Genomic DNA, 26,885 nt, shown 5'->3' with positions numbered 1-26,885 from the left:
TAACCTAGTGTGGGGCATGACAGCTAGATGAGTAACCTGGTGTGGGGCATGACAGCTAGGTGAGTAACCCGGTGTGGTGTATGACAGCTAGGTGAGTAACCTAGTGTGGGGCAAGACAGCTAGGTGAGTAACCTGGTGTGGGGTATGACAGCTAGGTGAGTAACCTGGTGTGGGGCATGACAGCTAGGTGAGTAACCTAGTGTGGGGTATGGCAACTGGGTGAGTAACCTAGTGTGGGGTATGACAGCTAGGTGAGTAACCTAGTGTGGGGCATGACAGCTAGATGAGTAACCTGGTGTGGGGCATGACAGCTAGGTGAGTAACCCGGTGTGGTGTATGACAGCTAGGTGAGTAACCTAGTGTGGGGCAAGACAGCTAGGTGAGTAACCTGGTGTGGGGGTACGACAGCTAGGTGAGCAGCCTGGTGTGGGGTATGACAGCTAAGTGAGTAACCAGGTGTGGGGTATGACAGCTAGGTGAGTAACCTAGCTGTCATACCCCACACGTAGGAACTATCTTAACACAGGACAGAGGCAAGTGACGTAGGAACTGTCTTAACACAGGACAGAGGCAAGTGACGTAGGAACTGTCTTAACACAGGACAGAGGCAAGTGACGTAGGAACTGTCTTAACACAGGACAAAGGCAAGTGACGTAGGAACTGTCTTAACACAGGACAGAGGCAAGTGACGTAGGAACTGTCTTAACACAGGACAGAGGCAGTGACGTAGGAACTGTCTTAACACAGGACAGAGGCAAGTGACGTAGGAACTGTCTTAACACAGGACAGAGGCAAGTGACGTAGGAACTGTCTTAACACAGGACAAAGGCAAGTGACGTAGGAACTGTCTTAACACAGGACAGAGGCAAGTGACGTAGGAACTGTCTTAACACAGGACAGAGGCAGTGACGTAGGAACTGTCTTAACACAAGACAGAGGCAAGTGACGTAGGAACTGTCTTAACACAGGACAGAGGCAAGTGACGTAGGAACTGTCTTAACACAGGACAGAGGCCAGTGACGTAGGAACTGTCTTAACACAGGACAGAGGTAGTGACGTAGGAGCTGTCTTAACACAGGACAGAGGCAAGTGACGTAGGAACTGTCTTAACACAGGACAGAGGCAGTGACGTAGGAACTGTCTTAACACAGGACAGAGGCAAGTGACGTAGGAACTGTCTTAACACAGGACAGAGGCAGTGACGTAGGAACTGTCTTAACACAGGACAGAGGCAAGTGACGTAGGAACTGTCTTAACACAGGACAGAGGCCAGTGACGTAGGAACTGTCTTAACACAGGACAGAGGCAAGTGACGTAGGAACTGTCTTAACACAGGACAGAGGCAAGTGACGTAGGAACTGTCTTAACACAGGACAGAGGCAGTGACGTAGGAACTGTCTTAACACAGGACAGAGGCAAGTGACGTAGGAGCTGTCTTAACACAGGACAGAGGCAGTGACGTAGGAACTATCTTAACACAGAACAGAGGCAAGTGACGTAGGAACTGTCTTAACACAGGACAGAGGCAAGTGACGTAGGAACTGTCTTAACACAGGACAGAGGCAGTGACGTAGGAACTGTCTTAACACAGGACAGAGGCAGTGACCTAGGAACTGTCTTAACACAGGACAGAGGCAAGTGACGTAGGAACTGTCTTAACACAGGACAGAGGGAGGTGACGTAGGAACTGTCTTAACACAGTTTAGTTAGTTTAATATGTTTATTATGTACCCCATACCCATCCTGTGGGCGGTAGTCAAAAGATTACAGAGGTACATAATTGGTCCAGGGACTGGACTCCAAAGTTCTGATAGCTGAGCAAGTTACAGAGGTAATGAATTCACAATTTACAAAGGTAATGAACTCCAGGTAGGTCTAGTCACAATTATGACAAGTTACAAAGGTATTTACAGATTACAGAGGTACACAATGGGTCCAGGGACCGGGCTCCAAATTTTTGATGGCTGAACTAGGTACAAGGTAATGAACTCACAAGTTACAAAGGTAATGAACTCACAAGTTACAAAGGTAATGAACTCACAAGTTACAAAGGTAATGAATACTGTAAGAATGGTTACTTACGTTTATACATGGCTACAATCATGAACAAATTATAGAGTAATGAGCAATTCACACTTCCACACCCGGTCACAACTGTAGTGAGTTATTGGTGCAAATGTTGATTGTTGAGTCACACACACACACACACACACACACACACACACACACACACACACACACACACACACACACACACACACACACACACACACACACACACACACACACTCATACACACACACACACACACACACACACACACACACACACACACACACACACACACACACACACACACACACACACACACACACACTCATACACACACACACACACACACACACACAAGGCAAGAGTACGACGAGAGCAATAGAGCGATGGTTGACACACTGGCTAGAGTGGCCAGAAGAGCTCATGCATGCAGGGCAAAGCTCCTGATCATGGGTGACTTTAACCACAAGGAGATCGATTGGGAGAACTTGGACCCACATGGGGGCCAAGATACATGGAGGGCTAAGATGATGGAGGTGGTACTGGAGAACTTCATGTACCAACACGTAAGGGACACTACAAGAGAGAGAGGAGAGGATGAACCAGCAAGGCTGGACTTAGTATTCACCTTCATTAGTGCAGATATCGAGGACATCACATATGAAAGACCCCTTGGGGCCAGTGACCATGTGGTTTTAAGCTTCGAATACACAGTAGAGCTACAAGTGGAGGGAGAAGCAGGAAGGCCAGGACGAATGAAGCCAAACTACAAGAAAGGGGAATACACAGGAATGAGGAACTACCTGAACGGGGTTCAGTGGGACAGAGAACTGGCAGGGAAGCCAGTTAATGAGATGATGGAATATGTAGCAACAAAATGCAAGGAGGCTGAGGAGAGGTTTGTACCCAAAGGTAACAGGAGTAATGAAAAAGCCAGGATGAGCCCATGGTTTACCCAAAGGTGCAGGGAGGCAAAAACCAAGTGTGCTAGGGAATGGAAGAAATATAGAAGGCAAAGGACCCAGGAGAATAAGGAGAACAGTCGTAGAGCCAGAAACGAATATGCACAGATAAGAAGGGAGGCCCAAAGACAATATGAAAATGACATAGCAGCGAAAGCCAAATCTGACCCGAAACTGTTGTACAGCCACATCAGGAGGAAAACAACAGTCAAGTACCAGGTAATCAGGCTAAGGAAGGAAGGAGGAGAGACAACAGGAAATGACCGTGAAGTATGTGAAGAACTCAACAAGAGATTCAAAGAAGTGTTCACAGAGGAGACAGAAGGGACTCCAGAAAGACGGAGAGGTGGGGCACACCACCAAGTGCTGGACACAGTGCACACAACCGAGGAAGAAGTGAAGAGGCTTCTGAGTGAGCTAGATACCTCAAAGGCAATGGGGCCAGATAACATCTCCCCATGGGTATTGAGAGAGGGAGCAGAGGCGCTATGTGTACCCCTAACAACAATATTCAATACATCTATCGAAACAGGGAGATTGCCTGAGGCATGGAAGACAGCAAATGTAGTCCCAATCTTTAAAAAAGGAGACAGACATGAAGCATTAAACTACAGACCAGTGTCACTGACATGTATAGTATGCAAAATCATGGAGAAGATTATCAGGAGAAGAGTGGTGGAACACCTAGAAAGGAATGATCTCATCAACAGCAGCCAGCATGGTTTCAGGGACGGGAAATCCTGTGTCACAAACCTACTGGAGTTCTATGACATGGTGACAGCAGTAAGACAAGAGAGAGAGGGGTGGGTGGATTGCATTTTCTTGGACTGCAAGAAGGCGTTTGACACAGTTCCACACAAGAGATTGGTGCAAAAACTGGAGGACCAAGCAGGGATAACAGGGAAGGCACTACAATGGATCAGGGAATACTTGTCAGGAAGACAGCAGCGAGTCATGGTACGTGGCGAGGTGTCAGAGTGGGCACCTGTGACCAGCGGGGTCCCGCAGGGGTCAGTCCTAGGACCAGTGCTGTTTCTGGTATTTGTGAACGACATGACGGAAGGAATAGACTCTGAGGTGTCCCTGTTTGCAGATGACGTGAAGTTGATGAGAAGAATACACTCGATCGAAGACCAGGCAGAACTACAAAGGGATCTGGACAGGCTGCAGACCTGGTCCAGCAATTGGCTCCTGGAGTTCAATCCCACCAAGTGCAAAGTCATGAAGATTGGGGAAGGGCAAAGAAGGCCTCAGACGGAGTACAGTCTAGGGGGTCAGAGACTACAAACCTCACTCAAGGAAAAAGATCTTGGGGTGAGTATAACACCAGGCACATCTCCTGAAGCGCACATCAACCAAATAACTGCTGCAGCATATGGGCGCCTAGCAAACCGCAGAACAGCATTCCGACATCTTAATAAGGAATCGTTCAGGACCCTGTACACCGTATACGTTAGGCCCATATTGGAGTATGCGGCACCAGTTTGGAACCCACACCTAGCCAAGCACGTAAAGAAACTAGAGAAAGTGCAAAGGTTTGCAACAAGACTAGTCCCAGAGCTAAGAGGTATGTCCTACGAGGAGAGGTTAAGGGAAATCAACCTGACGACACTGGAGGACAGGAGAGATAGGGGGGACATGATAACGACATACAAAATACTGAGAGGAATTGACAAGGTGGACAAAGACAGGATGTTCCAGAGATTGGACACAGTAACAAGGGGACACAGTTGGAAGCTGAAGACACAGATGAATCACAGGGATGTTAGGAAGTATTTCTTCAGCCACAGAGTAGTCAGTAAGTGGAATAGTTTGGGAAGCGATGTAGTGGAGGCAGGATCCATACATAGCTTTAAGCAGAGGTATGATAAAGCTCACGGCTCAGGGAGAGTGACCTAGTAGCGATCAGTGAAGAGGCGGGGCCAGGAGCTCGGACTCGACCCCCGCAACCTCAACTAGGTGAGTACAACTAGGTGAGTACACACACACACACACACACACACACACACACACATGCACACATGTGGTAATGCTTTATTTACAGCTAGCAAAGTCAGGGTATTTCTCCAGAATGGTCTGTAATATACCACTGTGGATAAAATACTTAGCCATTTCTTGAACACTTCTGAGTGAGTTGTTTCTAAATTCATTAATTTTATCACACTCCAGTACATAATGACGCAAGGTGTGACAATAATCCATCTGGCAAAGTTTACATTTCGTTTGGTCTACATCTGGTGGTGGTGATTTAACCTCCCAAAGATACTTGTAACCCAGCCTGAGCCGGGCGGTAGTGACAGCCGGAGCCGGGCCTTTGTAAATTGTGAGTTCATTACCTTTGTAAATTGTGAGTTCATTACCTCTGTAACTTGCTCAGCTATCAAAACTTTGGAGTCCAGTCCCTGGACCAATTATGTACCTCTGTAATCTTTTGACTACCGCCCACAGGATGGGTATGGGGTGCATAATAAACATATTAAACTAACGGAGCCGGGCGGTAGTGACATCCAAGAGTCTGCTTATTTTGTTGGATGCACCATAGACATGTGGCTCCTCCTGCATGATAGAGTGATGATAGATGGACTGGTGACAATCTCCCTGAGCCTTAAGTCCATAAAATTCAGTTGAAGTTCTTTTCGTATTATTGTTCTCAAACACAGGACAGAGGCAAATGACGTAGGAACTGTCTTAACACAGGACAGAGGCAAGTGACGTAGGAACTGTCTTAACACAGGACAGAGGCAAGTGACGTAGAATCTATCTTAGCACAGAACAAAGGCAAGTGACGTAGGATCTATCTTAGCACAGGAGAGAGGCAAGTGACGTAGGAACTATCTTAGCACAGGAGAGAGGCAAGTGACGTAGGAACTGTCTTAACACAGGACAGAGGCAAGTGACGTAGAATCTATCTTAGCACAGAACAAAGGCAAGTGACGTAGGATCTATCTTAGCACAGGAGAGAGGCAAGTGACGTAGGAACTATCTTAGCACAGGAGAGAGGCAAGTGACGTAGGAACTGTCTTAACACAGGACAGAGGCAAGTGACGTAGAATCTATCTTAGCACAGAACAAAGGCAAGTGACGTAGGATCTATCTTAGCACAGGAGAGAGGCAAGTGACGTAGGAACTATCTTAGCACAGGAGAGAGGCAAGTGACGTAGGAACTGTCTTAACACAGGACAGAGGCAAGTGACGTAGAATCTATCTTAGCACAGAACAAAGGCAAGTGACGTAGGATCTATCTTAGCACAGGAGAGAGGCAAGTGACGTAGGAACTATCTTAGCACAGGAGAGAGGCAAGTGACGTAGGAACTGTCTTAACACAGGACAGAGGCAAGTGACGTAGAATCTATCTTAGCACAGAACAAAGGCAAGTGACGTAGGATCTATCTTAGCACAGGAGAGAGGCAAGTGACGTAGGAACTATCTTAGCACAGGAGAGAGGCAAGTGACGTAGGAACTGTCTTAACACAGGACAGAGGCAAGTGACGTAGGAACTATCTTAGCACAGGAGAGAGGCAAGTGACGTAGGAACTATCTTAGCACAGGAGAGAGGCAAGTGACGTAGGAACTGTCTTAACACAGGACAGAGGCAAGTGACGTAGGAACTATCTTAGCACAGGAGAGAGGCAAGTGACGTAGGAACTGTCTTAACACAGGACAGAGGCAAGTGACGTAGGAACTATCTTAGCACAGGAGAGAGGCAAGTGACGTAGGAACTGTCTTAACACAGGACAGAGGCAAGTGACGTAGGAACTATCTTAGCACAGGACAGAGGCAAGTGACGTAGGAACTGTCTTAACACAGGACAGAGGCAAGTGACGTAGGAACTATCTTAGCACAGGACAGAGGCAAGTGACGTAGGAACTGTCTTAACACAGGACAGAGGCAAGTGACGTAGGAACTATCTTAGCACAGGAGAGAGGCAAGTGACGTAGGAACTGTCTTAACACAGGACAGAGGCAAGTGACGTAGGAACTATCTTAGCACAGGACAGAGGCAAGTGACGTAGGAACTGTCTTAACACAGGACAGAGGCAAGTGACGTAGGAACTATCTTAGCACAGGAGAGAGGCAAGTGACGTAGGAACTGTCTTAACACAGGACAGAGGCAAGTGACGTAGGAACTATCTTAGCACAGGAGAGAGGCAAGTGACGTAGGAACTATCTTAGCACAGGAGAGAGGCAAGTGACGTAGGAACTGTCTTAACACAGGACAGAGGCAAGTGACGTAGGAACTATCTTAGCACAGGAGAGAGGCAAGTGACGTAGGAACTATCTTAGCACAGGAGAGAGGCAAGTGACGTAGGAACTATCTTAGCACAGGAGAGAGGCAAGTGACGTAGGAACTATCTTAGCACAGGAGAGAGGCAAGTGACGTAGGAACTATCTTAGCACAGGAGAGAGGCAAGTGACGTAGGAACTGTCTTAACACAGGACAGAGGCAAGTGACGTAGGAACTATCTTAACACAGGACAGAGGCAAGTGACGTAGGAACTATCTTAACACAGGACAGAGGCAAGTGACGTAGGAACTATCTTAACACAGGAGAGAGGCAAGTTACGTAGGAACTATCTTAACACAGGAGAGAGGCAAGTGACGTAGGAACTATCTTAACACAGGAGAGAGGCAAGTGACGTAGGAACTATCTTAACACAGGACAGAGGCAAGTGACGTAGGAACTATCTTAACACAGGAGAGAGGCAAGTGACGTAGGAACTATCTTAACACAGGAGAGAGGCAAGTTACGTAGGAACTATCTTAACACAGGAGAGAGGCAAGTGACGTAGGAACTATCTTAACACAGGAGAGAGGCAAGTGACGTAGGAACTATCTTAACACAGGACAGAGGCAAGTGACGTAGGAACTATCTTAACACAGGAGAGAGGCAAGTGACGTAGGAACTATCTTAACACAGGAGAGAGGCAAGTTACGTAGGAACTATCTTAACACAGGACACAGATTCCACTTTACAACACAACAGAATAAATGTGTTAGTGTGAAACGCAGGAAACTAGAAATGAAACCACTCTTGATAACTGAAATTTACTGAAAAATAGATTACAAGAAAAATATATATGATGCCTTATGAGTTTTTTGATGCTTGGGAAAGACTCAAAATTAATTGACTATCCCGTCTATCCTTGGATTAAATATGATTACCTTCCAATCCCCAAACTTTGTTTATTAAAGATTCTTTTCCCACGTGGACGTCAATTGCTAATATAATACAAAAATATGTATATTGTGTTCATACTTGGCAAAACAAGAGTAATGTTTACAAACATGTCAGGGTGGAGGAGACTTGTTCCTACGAGTGTTGGTCAAAGTACCGACCAAGGAAATGTTTGTTCTGGGAGGTCTAAATATTGTAATATCTTACGTTGGTCGGTGCATGAGAGGATATATAACATCACCTGCCTGGTAATAGTTTTTTAGACCACATCATAAAAATCTTTTAAAGGATTCTAAGAAGTACGATCCCAATCACCCAGACATCCAAAAATTGCACAACCAAGGGCAGCATAGCTTTTGAGCAGGACTCTTCTGCCTCTCACAACTACTGGACCAACAAAATGCAGATATAGTTTACACACAGTTTGCTAAAGTCTTCAACAAGTGTGATCATGGTGTAATAGCACAAAATGCTTGAAAATTGGGTATATGAATCTTTAACTTACTAACCAACAGAACACAAAGGTAAGACATATAGGCAACTTTATTCCGAAATGTTTCGCCTACACAGTAGGCTTCTTCAGTCGAATACAAAAAGTAGTCAGGAACAGTAGAGAAGTGAACACGATGTAATCAGTCCATCACCCTTGAAGTCGTAGATTTGAGGTTGTCAGTCCCTCAGCCTGGAGAAGTTCTGTTCCATAGTCAGGAACTATCTGAAGATCAAGCGACAGTGCGGAGACTTAAATACTGTCGGAAGGAGAGGTGCAGAGTAGTAGTAGTAGTGAGAATGTAGCCACTGAGAGGTCACGTCCCTCTCAGATCCAACAATTCTCACTTGAAAAGGTTGTCCAAGGTGTTTTCTGTACCAAGATGCCATTATGCTGCAGTGTCTGACAGAGTGAATATCAAAATGGTATACAATACCGACAGGTTGGTAGGTACTCGACTGAAGAAGCCTACTGCGTAGGCGAAGCGTCTCGGAATAAAGTTGCCTATCTGTTGCCTATGTGTCTTACCTACTAACCTGTCGGTATTGTATACCATTTCGATATTCAGAACACGAAGAACAATAGTAAACAGAGTTCAACCAGAGGCGGCTACAGAGAAAAGTTCTTTTCCACAAAGCACAGTACTCGCTCCCATCCTCTGTCTCGTACTCATATCTGACATAGACAGGTATGTAACCTGTTTCACTGTGTCTTCCTTTACTGACGATACTAGAAGTTGCTTGAGTCATCTGTACAGAACTCTGAAAATTTTCAATTGGGTATAAACTAAGCTTTCAAATGGGTCACGGAAAACACTTGAAGTTTAATGAGGATAAATTTCAATTACTCCACTATGGAAAACTTGAGAAACTAAAAACTAAATTGGAGTACGAAACAAATTCAAACCTATTCTTATTTCCATTGGGGTCCTTATTTCCATTGGGGTCCTTATTTCCATTGGGGTCCTTATTTCCATTGGGGTCCTTATTTCCATTGGGGTCCTTATTTCCATTGGGGTCCTTATTTCCATTGGGGTCCTTATTTCCATTGGGGTCCTTATTTCCATTGGGGTCCTTATTTCCATTGGGGTTCTTATTTCCATTGGGGTCCTTATTTCCATTGGAGTCCTTATTTCCATTGGGGTCCTTATTTCCATTGGGGTCCTTATTTCCATTGGGGTCCTTATTTCCATTGGGGTCCTTATTTCCATTGGGGTCCTTATTTCCATTGGGGTCCTTATTTCCATTGGGGTCCTTATTTCCATTGGGGTCCTTATTTCCATTGGGGTCCTTATTTCCATTGGGGTCCTTATTTCCATTGGGGTCCTTATTTCCATTGGGGTCCTTATTTCCATTGGGGTCCTTATTTCCATTGGGGTCCTTATTTCCATTGGGGTCCTTATTTCCATTGGGGTCCTTATTTCCATTGGGGTCCTTATTTCCATTGGGGTCCTTATTTCCATTGGGGTCCTTATTTCCATTGGGGTCCTTATTTCCATTGGGGTCCTTATTTCCATTGGGGTCCTTATTTCCCTTGGAGTCCTTATTTCCATTGGGGTCCTTATTTCCATTGGAGTCCTTATTTCCATTGGGGTCCTTATTTCCATTGGGGTCATTATTTCCATTGGAGTCCTTATTTCCATTGGGGTCCTTATTTCCATTGGAGTCCTTATTTCCATTGGGGTCCTTATTTCCATTGGAGTCCTTATTTCCATTGGGGTCCTTATTTCCATTGGAGTCCTTATTTCCATTGGGGTCCTTATTTCCATTGGAGTCCTTATTTCCATTGGGGTCCTTATTTCCATTGGAGTCCTTATTTCCATTGGAGTCCTTATTTCCATTGGATTCCTTATTTCCATTGGAGTCCTTATTTCCATTGGGGTCCTTATTTCCATTGGGGTCCTTATTTCCATTGGGGTCCTTATTTCCATTGGAGTCCTTATTTCCATTGGGGTCCTTATTTCCATTGGGGTCCTTATTTCCATTGGAGTCCTTATTTCCAATGGGGTCCTTATTTCCATTGGGGTCCTTATTTCCATTGGGGTCCTTATTTCCATTGGAGTCCTTATTTCCATTGGGGTCCTTATTTCCATTGGGGTCCTTATTTCCATTGGAGTCCTTATTTCCATTGGAGTCCTTATTTCCATTGGAGTCCTTATTTCCATTGGGGTCCTTATTTCCATTGGAGTCCTTATTTCCATTGGGGTCCTTATTTCCATTGGAGTCCTTATTTCCATTGGGGTCCTTATTTCCATTGGAGTCCTTATTTCCATTGGGGTCCTTATTTCCATTGGGGTCCTTATTTCCATTGGGGTCCTTATCTTATTTCCATTGGGGTCCTTATCTTATTTCCATTGGGGTTCCTACTTATTTCCATTGGGGGTCCTTACTTATTTCCATTGGGGTCCTTATTTCCATTGGGGTCCTTATTTCCATTGGGGTCCTTATTTCCATTGGGGTCCTTATTTCCATTGGGGTCCTTATTTCCAATGGGGTCCTTATTTCCAATGGGTCCTTATTTCCAATGGGGTCCTTATTTTCATTGGGGTCCTTATTTTCATTGGGGTCCTTAATATATATGCATCGGCCGGGTTGAGGGACTGACCACCTGAGATACTGCTTCTCCCAGTACCTGTTGAATCTGTATTTGACTGAAGAAGTCTACTGTGTGGGAGAAACGTTTCAACACTGAAGACACCCAACTGTTGCACATGTGTCTTAATCTTCAACTTGTCGGTATTTTTATACCATTTTCAAGATAGTATGAATGTTACTAACATTGTTGCTTGTGTTCCGTGGCAGGTGAGCTGCCGTGGCAAGTGTCACTGCAACTGAATGGTCGACACTTCTGTGGAGGGACACTCATCTCTGATGCTTTCGTTGTTACCGCCGCCCATTGTGCCAGGAATATCACGTGAGTCCTGTACACAAACATACCCACCAGCTTGGATTTAGAGATGGTAAATCCTGTGTCACAAACCTATTGAATTTCTTCGGCTAGGTAACAGAAGTATGGGGTTAGAACCCGCGGTCAGAGAGTCATGAAACTCCAAACCGACGCGTTAGCCACTGGGACAGCAGGCTGCAATATGATTCATCCAATTAGACATATTTCTACACCTTCCTATCGTGTATAAATATACCTAGTTGGATGAATCTCATTGAAGCCAGTTGGCCCAGTGGCTAAAGCGTCGGTCTGGAGTTTTATGACTCTCTGATCGCGGGTTCTAACCCCACCCGTGGTATGGCTAATAACAGAAGTAAAATAGGAGAAAGAGGGATGGGTAGACTGCATCTTCCTAGACTGTTGTAAGGCTTTTAGCACAGTACCGCACAAGAGACTGGTACAAAAGCTACTGGAACAGGAATTAATAACAGGAAAAGCACAGCAGTGGATCAAGGAATACCCAACAGGAAGGAAATAATAAGTGATTGTCTATAACAAGGTGTCAGAATGGGTGCATGTGACGAGTGGTGTTCCACAAGGATAAGTACTAGGACCGGTATTAATTCTTTTATACTTAAATAACATGACTGAAGGAACACAAAGGTTCTCTGTCCACAGATGATATGACACTAGAGTAATGTCTTATCAAACAGACCAATAAGAGAAGTGGTTGTCTTACTGAAAATTCCTTTATATTGAACGCTTCAATTAAGCAGATGTAGTCTGCTTAATTGATCGACTAATGGACATGGACAAACGTCCAATTAAACTGACCTAGTCCAGTGTATTGACGACATAACTAAACATACAAAGATTATTTTTACACAGGGTTTGACAAGGTTAGGTTAAGGATTCCTAACTTTATTGACAAGCTAAGAGCTGTTACTTACATCAACTCATTTAAAAGTTCCTTTTTATTGTTATGAGACATACAAGTAGGGAACAGGATGAAGTTGGAGCCATCTGTGGGCCAGCATTTTCATTTGATCAACTTACGTTATTTCAGATGATCTTTCTCTCTCTCTCTCTCTCTCTCTCTCTCCCCTCCCCCTCCCCCTCTTACCCTGTCTTCCTCTCATTCTCTTCCTCTCTACCCCTCTTTCCCTCTCTCCTGTCTTTTTTCTCTTCCTCACCCCTCCGTCCTCCTCTCTCCCTCTCTCCCTCATGTCTTCAATGGAGTGAGAATGGGTGGGAGTGAGTAGTAGGGATGTATGGGTGGTCATAGGGTATTAGACAGGTATACCGTAACCATACGTGTACCAGACACGGGCGACAATAACAAGGCCTCGAAATTGGGTGTATTTTTGAAACACCCTGTTTAATTTCCACCTATAATTGGGTTCTTATTTTTAATATGCCTTGATTGATTTTTATTTATAACGTCAACATGTTACTTGGAGGGGTAAGCCAGTGGAAGGTCTTAGTCCCTCGTCAGTAAACACTTGACTTGTTGATAAATTGGTTCAGAGAACCGTTAAGTTGATAATTTAGACACTTGTGCAACATTTGGGTATAAATATTATGGAAAAGTTTCACCACACACTGGCTTCATCAGTCCAGTACAGAGAAAAATGGAAATATAAACACAAATGCAGTATAATGTGATCCTTTATTGACTACGTTTCGCCCACACAGTGGGCTTTTTCAAGTCACAAACAGAACTACCTGGGGTGGAAGGAACGCGAGTATTTATAGTCCGGTTCAGAATGCTGAGGTCAGGTGAAGAATGCTGCATCTGATGATGTACCGAGTGGGGTTATAGAGTCTAAAAACTTGGGTAGCTTGGAAAGGAGATTGGACAAGTTTGTGAGCAGACCTTCTACAGTGTTCTTATGTGGGATAGCGATGAAGAAGTTTCTTGGCAAGTGGTTCAGCTATGTTATAGAAGCCACTATTCTGGTTGAAGTTGTCGGATATAGAAATAAGTGATGATTCCAGGATTCTTCGGTATTGAGTGTTGTCTTCTGTGGCGATAAGTCTTGAGTTTCTGTAGTTTATCAAGTGGTTGTGTGAATTACGGTGTTGTACGCAGGCATTCCTTGTGTCGTCAGACCTGCTTGCGTATTGGTGTTCTGAAATACGTGTTTGGAGGTCCCTTGATGTTTCGCCCACGTATAACTTGTTGCAGTCATTACAAGGGATTATGTATACCCCTGCAGAGGATGGAAGCTTGTCCTGTCTACTACTGGTGATGTCCTTGATGGTCGTGGTTGTGGAGGTAGATACTTGGAATGATGTTTTGGCAAAGATGTTGGAAACATGTTTGGCAATGGAGTTGGTGGGAAGGACTATGTATCTCTTCTCGGCAGTGTCTTCTCTGGGTGTGTTGAAGATGTTTAATGCCCGCCGTCTGCAGTCTCTGATGAAGTGACGAGGATAGTGGAGTTTAGAAAATATTTGTTCAATTATAGTGCATTCTTCCTCAAGGAACTCGTTGCTGCAGATTCTGAGTGCACGCAGGAAGAAGCCTATAATTACACCACGTTTGGTTTTGGTGTCGTGGTGAGAGTAGAAGTGGAGAAGATCGTTTTGGTTGGTGGGTTTTCGATAGACTTTAAAACGAAGTTCGTGGTCAGCTTTGCAGAGCAGGACATCAAGGAAAGGAAGAGTGTTGTCGACTTCTTCAAGTGTGAACTGGATTGAAGGTTCGACCTGGTTGAGCTTGTCTTGGAGAGCTTGAACGTTGAAGCGTTTAGGAGTTATGAGGAGAATGTCGTCAACATAACGGAGCCAGGTGACAGACGAAGGAATAATGGTGGAGAAACGTTCGGCTTCTAGATGTTCCATGTATAGGTTCGCCAGGACTGCACTGAGTGGCGAACCCATGGGTAGTCCAAAAGTCTGCTGAAAGAGGTGATTTTCAAAAGAGAAACACGTAAAGCCAACACATAGTTCAACAAGGTCGATGAAATCGCTGGCTGGAATGGGAAGATTAGATTAGATTTTGCCACCGAAGTGGCTAGTTTATTGTGCACCCCATATCCATCCTGTGGACGGTAGCGCGAGAGCATGTGGATACACAAAAGGCCTAGGAACTAGGCCCCAAAGGGTTAACAGGAATACATATGGATTTATATCTACATATCTATAGTTCACTTATCTGTTACAAGCAAATTTAGGAAATTTGCTTAGTATATCTGGTATCTTATTTTCATTAATAAGATATCTTGACATGTCACATAGGTTATTATACTGTCTGTCTCTGTATTCCTCAATAAGTGGACAATTAAGCACATAGTGTTCAAGAGAGTGACCACATGCCTGATCACATAATTTACATTTAGTTTGATCATCATCTGTGTGTCTCCCAAACTGCCAGAAGTACTTGTAACCAAGCCTAAGCCTGGCCACTACAACATCAGTCAGTCTGTTCACATTGCAAGTTGCTCCATAAACATACTTATCTACGTTCATGTTATCATAATGGGTTATAGATCTACTCAGGCTTCTAACTGCATTCCTATAACAATCATCTTCATTATTTACTTCTCTCCTAATATTATTCAGCACATGGGAAGATCAAGTGAATCGTCAATTTTCCTGCGCAAGAGATCGATGGCTTGTGTAGTAGGTACTTTGGTGAACAGGGAAGTCACGTCAAGGCTGGAAAGTTTCTTGTTCCTGATGTTGATGTTGCGAATGCGATTGAGAAGATCACCTGAGTGTTTGAGATGTGCTGGACTGATAGTGCCCAAGAGTTTAGAGAGGTGTTTGGCGAGAATTCCTGAGAGCTGGTGGGGAGCACTGCCTATTCCCGAGGATATGGGCCTCAGTGGGATACCAGGCTTGTGAGTTTTTGGCAGGCCGTACATTCTGGCAGGTCTGGGGTTGCTGGGCATGGTGTGCAGAAGTTTCTTCCCTTGTTCTGAGCCCCTCAGAATGCGGCGAGGCCTTTGAAGAAAAGTTTTAGTAAGGTTGTCCACTTGGTTAGTTGTGAGAGGTTTGTAGGTATCTGGGTCATTAAGTAGATTGAGCATTTTGTTCCTGTAATCGTCAGTGTTCATGATAACGACACCACCCCCTTTATCAGCGGTGGTGACCCTGATGTTCACCAAAGTACCTACTACACAAGCCATCGATCTCTTGCGCAGGAAAATTGACGATTCACTTGATCTTCCCATTCCAGCCAGCGATTTCATCGACCTTGTTGAACTATGTGTTGGCTTTACGTGTTTCTCTTTTGAAAATCACCTCTTTCAGCAGACTTTTGGGCCACTCAGTGCAGTCCTGGCGAACCTATACATGGAACATCTAGAAGCCGAACGTTTCTCCACCATTATTCCTTCGTCTGTCACCTGGCTCCGTTATGTTGACGACATTCTCCTCATAACTCCTAAACGCTTCAACGTTCAAGCTCTCCAAGACAAGCTCAACCAGGTCGAACCTTCAATCCAGTTCACACTTGAAGAAGAAGTCGACAACACTCTTCCTTTCCTTGATGTCCTGCTCTGCAAAGCTGACCACGAACTTCGTTTTAAAGTCTATCGAAAACCCACCAACCAAAACGATCTTCTCCACTTCTACTCTCACCACGACACCAAAACCAAACGTGGTGTAATTATAGGCTTCTTCCTGCGTGCACTCGGAATCTGCAGCAACGAGTTCCTTTAGGAAGAATGCACTATAATTGAACAAATATTTTCTAAACTCCACTATCCTCGTCACTTCATCAGAGACTGCAGACGGCGGGCATTAAACATCTTCAACACACCCAGAGAAGACACTGCCGAGAAGAGATACATAGTCCTTCCCACCAACTCCATTGCCAAACATGTTTCCAACATCTTTGCCAAAACATCATTCCAAGTATCTACCTCCACAACCACGACCATCAAGGACATCACCAGTAGTAGACAGGACAAGCCTCCATCCTCTGCAGGGGTATACATAATCCCTTGTAATGACTGCAACAAGTTATACGTGGGCGAAACATCAAGGGACCTCCAAACACGTATTTCAGAACACCAATACGCAAGCAGGTCTGACGACACAAGGAATGCCTGCGTACAACACCGTAATTCACACAACCACTTGATAAACTACAGAAACTCAAGACTTATCGCCACAGAAGACAACACTCAATACCGAAGAATCCTGGAATCATCACTTATTTCTATATCCGACAACTTCAACCAGAATAGTGGCTTCTATAACATAGCTGAACCACTTGCCAAGAAACTTCTTCATCGCTATCCCACATAAGAACACTGTAGAAGGTCTGCTCACAAACTTGTCCAATCTCCTTTCCAAGCTACCCAAGTTTTTAGACTCTATAACCCCACTCGGTACATCATCAGATGCAGCATTCTTCACCTGACCTCAGCATTCTGAACCGGACTATAAATACTCGCGTTCCTTCCACCCCAGGTAGTTCTGTTTGTGACTTGAAAAAGCCCACTGTGTGGGCGAAACGTAGTCAATAAAGGATCACATTATACTGCATTTGTGTTTATATTTCCATTGTGTCGGTATTTTATACCATTTATTTCCACAGAGAAAAATGGTTGAAGTTCAGAATTAGTTTGAGATAATCGGTCCCTCAGCCTGAAATCGATGTAATCAGTTCACCAATCTTGAGGGACTGATTACGTCAAAGTCATTCTGATCTTCAGTGTGCCAAAATTAATATATCAACTTGTTTAGTGGCGAATCTTACCTTAATGTAAGACATTATATTCAAACTAGATAGTAAGAGAACTTGCATCTCTTCCTTCTTGACTAACTTGTGCTACTAAGTCTGATGTACTTAAGTGAATGTGACCTGACCTGACTAGGTTGGGTCATTGGCTTAAGCCACTAGAAGACTTGGACCTGTCCCTCATGGACCAGTAGGCCTGCTGCAGTGTTCCTTCTTATGTTCTAACATTACTGTTGTGTCTTCCTGGTAGGTTGAGTGAGTTGAGGGTCATCACAGGAGCCTGGGACCTGAGAGAAGACAACAGAGAGTATACTGTGAAGAGTGTCTCTCTGGCCCCCTACAACATTATCACCCTTACTAACGACATTGCTTTAATCAGATTAGATGTCGAAAGTACTGATATTGCTACCAGAGGTGTGTGAGCCTAGTGTTTCTCTCAGAGTGTGTGTGTTCACCTAATTGTATTCACCTAATTGGGGTTGCAAGGGTCGATTCATAGCTTCTGGGCACAACTCTTCACTGGTCGCTACTAGGTCCACTCTCTCTCCCTGCTCCATGAGACTCTCTGACCGCGGGTTCAAACCCCATCCGTGGTATGGTTTGTTTGCAATCGTGTCATTACGATTTCGTGAGTTATGAGCTTCATCATGCCTCTTCTTAAAGTTATGTGGCCTGGTGGCCCGGTGGCCTGGTGGCCTGGTGGCTAAAGCTTCCGCTTCACACACGGAGGGCCCGGGTTCGATTCCCGGCGGGTGGAAACATTTCGACACGTTTCCTTACACCTGTTGTCTTGTTCACCTAGCAGCAAATAGGTACCTGGGTGTTAGTCGACTGGTGTGGGTCGCATCCTGGGGGACAAGATTAAGGACCACAATGGAAATAAGTTAGACAGTCCTCGATGACGCACTGACTTTCTTGGGTTATCCTGGGTGGCTAACCCTCCGGGGTTAAAAATTCGAACGAAATCTTATCTTAAATCTCTTACATCACTCTCCAGACTGTTCCACTTCCTGACAACTCTATGACTGAAGAAATACTTCCTAACATCCCTGTGACTCATCTGAGTCCCATCTCTGGAACATCTTGTCCCTATCCACCATATTAATTACTCTCAGTATTTTATATCGTTATCATGTCCATCCCTTATCCCTTCTGTCCTTCAGTGTCGTCTCATTTCCCTTAACCTTTCCTTGTAGGACATACCCCTTAGCTCCGGGACTAGTCTTGTTGCAAACCTTTGCACTTTTTATAATTTCGTGACGTGCTTGAACAGGTGTGGGTTCCAAACTGGTGCTGCATACTCCAGTATGGGCCTGACGTACACGGTGTACAGAATTTTGAACGATTCTTTACCAAGGTGTCAAAACGCTATTCTCAGGTTTGCTAGGCGCCCATATGCTGCAGCAGTTATTTGGTTGATGTGCGCCTCAGGAGATGTGCTCGGTATTATACTCACCCCAAGATCCTTTTCCTTGAGTGAGGTTTGCAGTCTTTGGCCCCCTAGCCTGTACTCCGTCTGTGTTCTTCTTTGCCCTTCCCCGATCTTCACTTGGTGGAAGTTAAACTCCAGGAGCCAGTTTTTGGACCAGGCTTACAGCCTGTCCAGATCACTTTGCATCGTCTGCAAACAGGGGCACTTCTGAATCTATCCCTTCCGTCATGTCATCCACATATACCAGAAACAGCACCGGTCCTAGAACTAACCCCTGTGGAACCTCGCTTGTCACAGGCGCTCACTCTGATAACTCGTCACGTACCATGACTCATAGTTAACTTCCTATCAGGTATTCTCTTATCCATTATATTTCCTTTCCTATTATACCTGCACTTTCTTGTACTTTGCTGAAAGCCTTCTTACAGTACAAGGAAATACAATCCACCCACCCCTCTCATGTCTTACTTCCATCGTCTTGTAAAAGTTCAGTAGGTTCGTGGAGACTTACTCAGCCCTGTAACAACTTCAGACAGTATTACCAAGGCTGGCTCCTCCTCAGGAAAATTAATGAATAGAAAAAGAAATAATTCACAAAGATAAACACTTTATTATTTAGTAATGCAAAGATAAAAATGAAGGTGTATCATATTTGAAAGAAAAATGAAAAATGAAATGAAAAATTGCCATTTGAATTCAACGCTAATATGTACAAGTAAACTGTGGTGTCTGGTGGAGGTTGACACCGTCTTGTAGAAATTGTAGCCGTTGAGGATGATGTGGGGGGGTCACAGTTGTTGGTGACAACCTAACGACTAGTTCTTCACAGTCTATAGCCTTGAATAGTCTATCCAGATGATAGGAACGTCTGTTCTTCACCACTACAAAGATGAGGGGTAGTATCCTGTGCTCAACTACATTTAATCAGGTAGGTAGATCAAACAGTGAATACTCAGGACCTGATTCAGTCCGTCTCCTTCAACACTTCTCGTTGGTTGGCAGGTGACCCGATCTGTCATTCTAAGCTGGAAAGAGAGACAGGTTACCCACTGCTTAAGAAATCACTCTCCATGATAAGTGTAAGATACTTAAAACAAGTGGTGATTATCTAAAAGTATCTAAAACTGAAAGGACTAAGTTTATTATTGGTCAAAAGTGAAGCTTTCAACCAATATCCACTAGAATAGGAGCAGAGACTTTTACTTACAGTTGTGCTGGGAGCTGTGAGTCGAGTCCCCTCAAGGAAGGTTCCTTGATGTTGGTGAGGGGCTCTTGATTTAGGGAATTGGATCTGTGCTCCAGTTCCCCGAATTAAGCCTGAATGCCTTCCACATCCCCCCCAGGCGCTGTATAATCCTCCGGGTTTAGCGCTTCCCCCTTGATTATAATAATAATAATAATGTGAGTCGAGTGATTACTGTTTGGCCGGAGCCCCACACGTCACCTTTCGGGGTGGGGAGAAAAGGGGGGGGGGATAGTGGGAGCTAGACTTACCCTACCTTAACAAGCAGCCGGCAATCAAACTATTGTTACCACATACTCGCTCGCTACTCCTATCTGTTGAACTTTTTCATCACAATAATCTTCTCCATGACTTTGCATATTATGCATGTCTGACACTGGCTTGTAGCTGCCTGTCTCCTTTCTTAAAAAAATGGGACTTCATTTGCTGTCTTCAACATCTCAGGTAGTCGCCCTGTTTTAATAGACTTGTTGAAGATTGTTGTTAGTGGCACACACTGCACCTCTGCTCCTTCTCTCAAGACCCAAAGAGAGATGTCTTGTCCCACCACCTTTGAGGTATCTAGTTCACTTAGCCACTCCACCTCCTCCTCCTTGGTTGTGTGTATTGTGTCCAGCACTTGTTGGTGTTACAAAAAACGCAATTCTAAAAGCTTAGAGATCTCCAGGTAATACTAGAAAGGACTGCCCTTCTAGCATCCAGCCTGTTACTGGGTTTTCGTAACAAGTAGTCAGTATCCTTGTCCAATTATCCATTAAAATTCAGTATGATTCAATAGTGCTTCAGGATTACAACTGGTAGGCTACTAACTAGAGAAATTAAAATTTAATAAATTTATTAAGTCTAGAGGTATATTATTAAATTAAATTAAATTAAATTAATCACAGTAATCAAAATAATATCACTTCTCTCGTTTACAGTATTATTGTGCTGAAAGCACATATCACATTTATAATTCTTAAGTACCGTCTGGTACATTAACATTTAATAAGATATTACAAATATGTACAAGTAAGTATGTATGTGTGTAAGTGCTCTAAGTAGTTCTATGTCTCACGACTCGACTAGACTTAAACAAGTGACTGACAAAGTCCTCACATAAACTAACTTCTTGACCGACTGGCAACCAGAACAATCTGCTTGAACAACAAAAAGAATGCTAAGCCCAATAGCAATACAACAAGCAACTGCGACACAGAATCAGGAACAAGGAGATAATATAACGACACTAAGTAGGGACCATCTGCAGATCCTCCACAAAAGTTACAAAACTCCCATACTACTGAATCTAAGTTCAGCATAAGAAAATACCCGACTGTGATAATACACAGAAACCAGTACAAATTAGGTCATAAGCTATAATTCAGGACCTGAGTTACCCAGAGTGTCTAAGAGACACACAACCTCAGTACAACGTCAAAAATCACTAAGTCTATACAATGTTCTGTGAACAGAGTTCTACAGAACTAACAAGAATAATGAGACAGACAATCTGTCCAACCACCAAGCGAGTCTACAGCAGACTGAGTACTTCACGTGAGGTGAGGACACCCCCCCCCCTCGATCACGTGATAGCTCCATGGACAACTGCAGCTCAGAAGCCGGCAGTCTAACGAGCCACAAGCGATAATTACAGTAGTTTGACAATCAAGACTTGAACTGAGCACATAATATGTTACATCCTACCTAACAACATAACTACATCAAATAACAATATAAAGCAATACATTTACGATTTAGTTATTATCGCAAATATAACCTGGAGTTTACCTGGAGAGAGTTTCGGGGGTCAACGCCCCCGCGGCCCGGTCTGTGACCAGGCCTCCTGGTGGATCAGCGCCTGATCAACCAGGCTGTTGCTGCTGGCTGCACGCAAACCAACGTACGAGCCACAGCCCGCAATATAAAATTAAATGAAAAGGTAATAATTATATATATATACATAATAATCATTGCAACCATTCAGGGGTTGCAACATTGGTGTATCCCCACCATTCTGGCTTTCTGGAGTCCTTTCTGTCTCCACTCAAAATACTTAAATCTCATGTTGAGCTCTTCACATACTTCTCGGTCATTTCTTGTGATCTTCCTTCTTTCCTCAGCCTGATTACCTGGTCCTTGGCTGTTCTTTTCCTCCAGATGTGGCTGTGCAATAGCTTCAGGTCAGACTTTGCTTATGATAGTAAGTCATTTTTGTATTGCTGCTGGGCCTCCCTCCTTTTCTGTGCATATTTGTTTCTGTTTCTTCAACTAATCTCCTTAAGGAATTTTCCTCGGTCCTTTGTCTTCTATACTTTTTCCATTCTCTAGTACACTTTTTTGGCCTCTCTACACCTTTGGTGAACCAAGAGCTCATTCTGGTCTTCCCATTGTTTCTGTTGCCCTTGGGTATGAACCTCTCATCTCCATCCTTGCATGTTGCCACATATTGCATCATTTCATTCACTGATTTTCCCACCAATTCTCTTTCCCACTGAACCTGGTGCAGGAAATTCCTCGTGCCTGTGTAGTCCCCTCTTTTGTAGTTTGGCTTCTCTCGTCCTACTGTTTTTGCTTCCCTCTTCACTTGTAACTCTATCATGTATTCGAAGCTCAGGACCACAGGATCACTAGCTCTGAAAGGCCTTTCATATGTGATGTCCTCAATATCTGAACTACTCAGGGTGAATACAAAGTCCAGTCTTGCTGAATCGTCCTCCCCACTCTCTGGTAGTGTCCGTAACGTGTTGGTGTATGAGGTTTTCAATATCACCTCCATCTTAGCCCTCCACATTTGTGGTCCCCCATGTGGCTCCAGGTTTTCCCTTGCCCTGAGTGTGGCTTGTTTCTGGATACTGTGTTTGGTTGGTGTGGGGTGATAGGATTGAGGTTTTTTTTTGAGGGGGTTCTATGGGTGGTTGTGTTTGTTGTTGCCCACCCCAAGGCTGTGCTCTCCTATCCTGCCTCTGACACTTTCATACTCTCAGTTTTTCCCATTCTTTTTGTGTTCTGTCATGGTCGAGGTACACTTGTTGGTATCTTTGGAGAAACTTTTAACAGTGGTTTCTGCCACATTATCTTGTTTTGTAAAATTTCTATCTTGAATGTCAATTTGACTGGGCATTTTTTTCCCTCAAGTACCACCCAAGTCTGAAAATTTATCAGCTGGGTCATGTCCCCTACTGTTAATGCCATGATGATGTTAGTCTCTCTTACTTCCCTATCTTCTTTCATCGTAGGTCTTCCCTTCTGCCTCATGAAGCCTTTGAATAATAAGTGACCTCTTCCATTTCATTTCTCTCTATATCTCTGGGTCTGATTTAAGTATTTCCTTGGTTATTTCCCTTATCATCTCCCAGACCTCCTGGTAGCTTGATGCCATTTCCTCAAGAGACTTCTTTGTTACTTCCCGTCTTTGTTACGTCCCGTCTTTGTTACTTCCCGTCTTTGTTACTTCCCGTCTTTGTTACGTCCCGTCTTTGATACTTCCCCTCCTTCAGTCCCCTTGCTGCCCACTGATGTTCCTGCACCCCAGCACCTAAAGTCAGTACGTGGCCACCTGGGCTGTGGTTTGTATTTTATTTATTTATTTATGTTTTAGCAAACAGTACATTGAGATTTTACATTGACAATATTGGGTTGCAATGCAATGAGAGCCTCTATTATGCCTAGGCATTATGATTCTTATATTCTAAAATGCTTTTTGTGAAAACAATGGTTCAATTATATTTCTGTCAACAATGGATAAAAGGTTCAAAGTGATTGTTGAAGTTATGATGTGGGAGTACATAGGTAAGTGTGTGTGTGTGTACTGAGTATTTAGCGTTTAGTCTAGGGTGATTAAGTGGCTTTTGAGAAGAGTCTTTAACTGGTTTTCAGACTGGGTTACTTTAATATCTTCTGGTAATGAATTTCATATTTTGGGGCCCTTTATATTTATCTGGAGATCTGGAGAGAGTTCCGGGGGTCAACGCCCCCGCGGCCCGGTCTGTGACCAGGCCTCCTTAGGTCAGTGTCCCAGGATGCGACCCACACCAGTCGACTAACACCCAGGTACCCATTTTACTGATGGGGAACATAGACAACAGGTGGAAAGAAACACGTCCAATGTTTCTACTCTGGCTGGGAATCGAACCCAGGCCCTCACCGTGTGAAGCGAGAGCGTTAACCACCAGGCCACCAGAGCCCCTATGTGCATAGAGTTTTTACACAGTGTGATATGGACACGAGGTATATCAAAAATAGATGTGTGTCTTGTGTTGTGGTCATGTGTCCTGTTTAAGTAGATGAGAAGTTTGAGTGGAGGGTTTATATTTGTGTGTATTGTTCTGTGTATGTAGTAGGCACGTTTCTGTGTGGCTGACAGTAATAGCCCAGCTGATCAGGCCCTGATCCACTGTGAGGTCTGGTCATAGACCGGGCCACAGGGGCATTGACCCCCAAACACCCTCCAGATATACCTTGCTCCTATCAGTCCTCTTCTCTATAATCCGCTTCAACAGTTCCAGTTCCTCCACCAAACTCTGCATCATTGCCTCAGGAACAAGACCTCACAACTCCCACTTCTTGCTCTCTGCAGATAACTTCTCCACCAATGTGCTGCACAACTTATTTAGCCTTTTTCCCCACATTCTAGTTCCATTTTGGTCTTGTGTGTGTGTGTATTGATAGACATACAAATTATAAAGAAAGGATTATTAATGATATAATTGATAATAAGTTGGATGTGCTAGAAGTCAACCAAAGTTAAAATGGATGAGAGTGTTTGAATGGGGAGGAATACATGGGATTAAATCAGGTTATATGAGAAAACAAGTAAAGAGGGAATGGGGATAATATTAAATGAACAACTCTGGAAAGAAAGGACATCTGTATAAGTGTCTAAATTCAAGACTAATGTGGATTAGAATAAAAATAAAAAGTGAGAAGTGGGATTTAGTAAGAGTTTATGAACCTGTGGGTGAGAAAATGGAGGAGAGGGAGAGATTATGGTTGGTGTTAAACAGATATTTAGGAAATTTAAAACAGAGAACATTTGCTGTAAGAGACCTAAATGGCAATTTGGGAGAAAATATTGAACAAGATAAATTAACTTTAAAGTGGCAGGAGCCACTAATTGAAGTGTGTGAAGGAAGAGAATATGGTAATACGTAATATCGAAAGTAAACAGATAACTAATCGTTCGTGATATGATAGAGTCTGAGGGGCTCTATATTAGAGAATTAAACACTGATGGATGACTCGTAGATGTGCATGTTTGATCATTACTTAGTGGTAGTTACAGTAAGTGGTAGTCACAGTGGTGGTTACAGTAAGTGGTAGTCACAGTGGTAGTTACAGTAAGTGGTAGTCACAGTGGTAGTTACAGTAAGTGGTAGTCACAGTGGTAGTTACAGTAAGTGGTAGTCACAGTGGTGGTTACAGTAAGTGGTAGTCACAGTAGTGGTTACAGTAAGTGGTAGTCACAGTGGTGGTTACAGTAAGTGGTAGCCACAGTAAGTGGTAGTCACGTGGTGGTTACAGTAAGTGGTAGCCACAGTGGTGGTTACAGTAAGTGGTAGTTACAGTAAGTGGTAGTCACAGTGGTAGTTACAGTAAGTGGTAGTCACAGTGGTGGTTACAGTAAGTGGTAGTCACAGTGGTAGTTACAGTAAGTGGTAGTCACAGTGGTGGTTACAGTAAGTGGTAGTCACAGTGGTAGTTACAGTAAGTGGTAGTCACAGTGGTAGTTACAGTAAGTGGTAGTCACAGTGGTGGTTACAGTAAGTGGTAGTCACAGTGGTGGTTACAGTAAGTGGTAGTCACAGTGGTGGTTACAGTAAGTGGTAGTCACGTGGTGGTTACAGTAAGTGGTAGCCACAGTGGTGGTTACAGTAAGTGGTAGTTACAGTAAGTGGTAGTCACAGTGGTAGTTACAGTAAGTGGTAGTCACAGTGGTGGTTACAGTAAGTGGTAGTCACAGTGGTGGTTACAGTAAGTGGTAGTCACAGTGGTGGTTACAGTAAGTGGTAGTCACAGTGGTGGTTACAGTAAGTGGTAGTCACAATGGTAGTTACAGTAAGTGGTAGTCACAGTGGTAGTTACAGTAAGTGGTAGTTACAGTAAGTGATAGTCACAGTGGTAGTTACAGTAAATGGTACTCACAGTGGTAGTTACAGTAAATTGTACTCACAGTGGTAGTTAGAGTAAGTGGTAGTCACAGTGGTAGTTACAGTAAGTGGTAGTCAAAGTGAAAGCCACAGTAAGTGGGAGTCACAGTGGTAGTTACAGTAAGTGGTAGTTACAGTAAGTGGTAGTCACAGTGGTGGTTACAGTAAGTGGTAGTCACAGTGGTGGTTACAGTAAGTGGTAGTAACAGTGGTAGTTACAGTAAGTGGTACTCACAGTGGTAGTTACAGTAAATGGTAGTTACAGTAAGTGGTACTCAGTGGTAGTTACAGTAAGTGGTAATCACAGTGGTAATTACAGTAAGTGGTAGTCACAGTGGTAGTTACAGTAAGTGGTAGTCACAGTGGTAGTTACAGTAAGTGGTAGTCACAGTGGTGGTTACAGTAAGTGGTAGTCACAGTGGTAGTTACAGTAAGTGGTATTCACAGTGGTAGTTACAGTAAATGGTAGTTACAGTAAGTGGTACTCAGTGGTAGTTGCAGTGAGTGGTAGTCACAGTGGTAGTTACAGTAAGTGGTAGTCACAGTGGTGGTTACAGTAAGTGGTAGTCACAGTGGTGGTTACAGTAAGTGGTAGTCACAGTGGTGGTTACAGTAAGTGGTAGTCACAGTGGTAATTACAGTAAGTGGTACTCACAGTGGTAGTTACAGTAAATGGTAGTTACAGTAAGTGGTACTCAGTGGTAGTTACAGTAAGTGGTAGTCACAGTGGTAGTTACAGTAAGTGGTAGTCACAGTGGTAGTTACAGTAAGTGGTAGTCACAGTGGTAGTTACAGTAAGTGGTAGTCACAGTGGTGGTT

At 43.9% G+C, this 26,885-nt stretch overlaps 1 protein-coding gene across 1 annotated transcript in view; it reads left to right on the top strand.

The window, feature by feature from the left end:
• LOC128700856 (trypsin I-P1-like) overlaps positions 1-26,885 on the top strand; it is a 52,153-nt gene that overhangs the window by 5,248 nt on the left and 20,020 nt on the right. Inside the window, exons 3-4 of the mRNA XM_053794309.2 lie at positions 11,481-11,592; positions 17,514-17,677. Of these exons, the coding sequence (XP_053650284.2) occupies positions 11,481-11,592; positions 17,514-17,677 (276 nt within the window). The remainder of the gene's footprint in view (positions 1-11,480; positions 11,593-17,513; positions 17,678-26,885) is intronic.

Source organism: Cherax quadricarinatus, chromosome 94 (assembly GCF_038502225.1).
Source record: "Cherax quadricarinatus isolate ZL_2023a chromosome 94, ASM3850222v1, whole genome shotgun sequence".
Classification (NCBI taxonomy): Eukaryota; Metazoa; Arthropoda; class Malacostraca; order Decapoda; family Parastacidae; genus Cherax; species Cherax quadricarinatus.
This window is presented reverse-complemented; position numbering and strand designations above follow the sequence as displayed.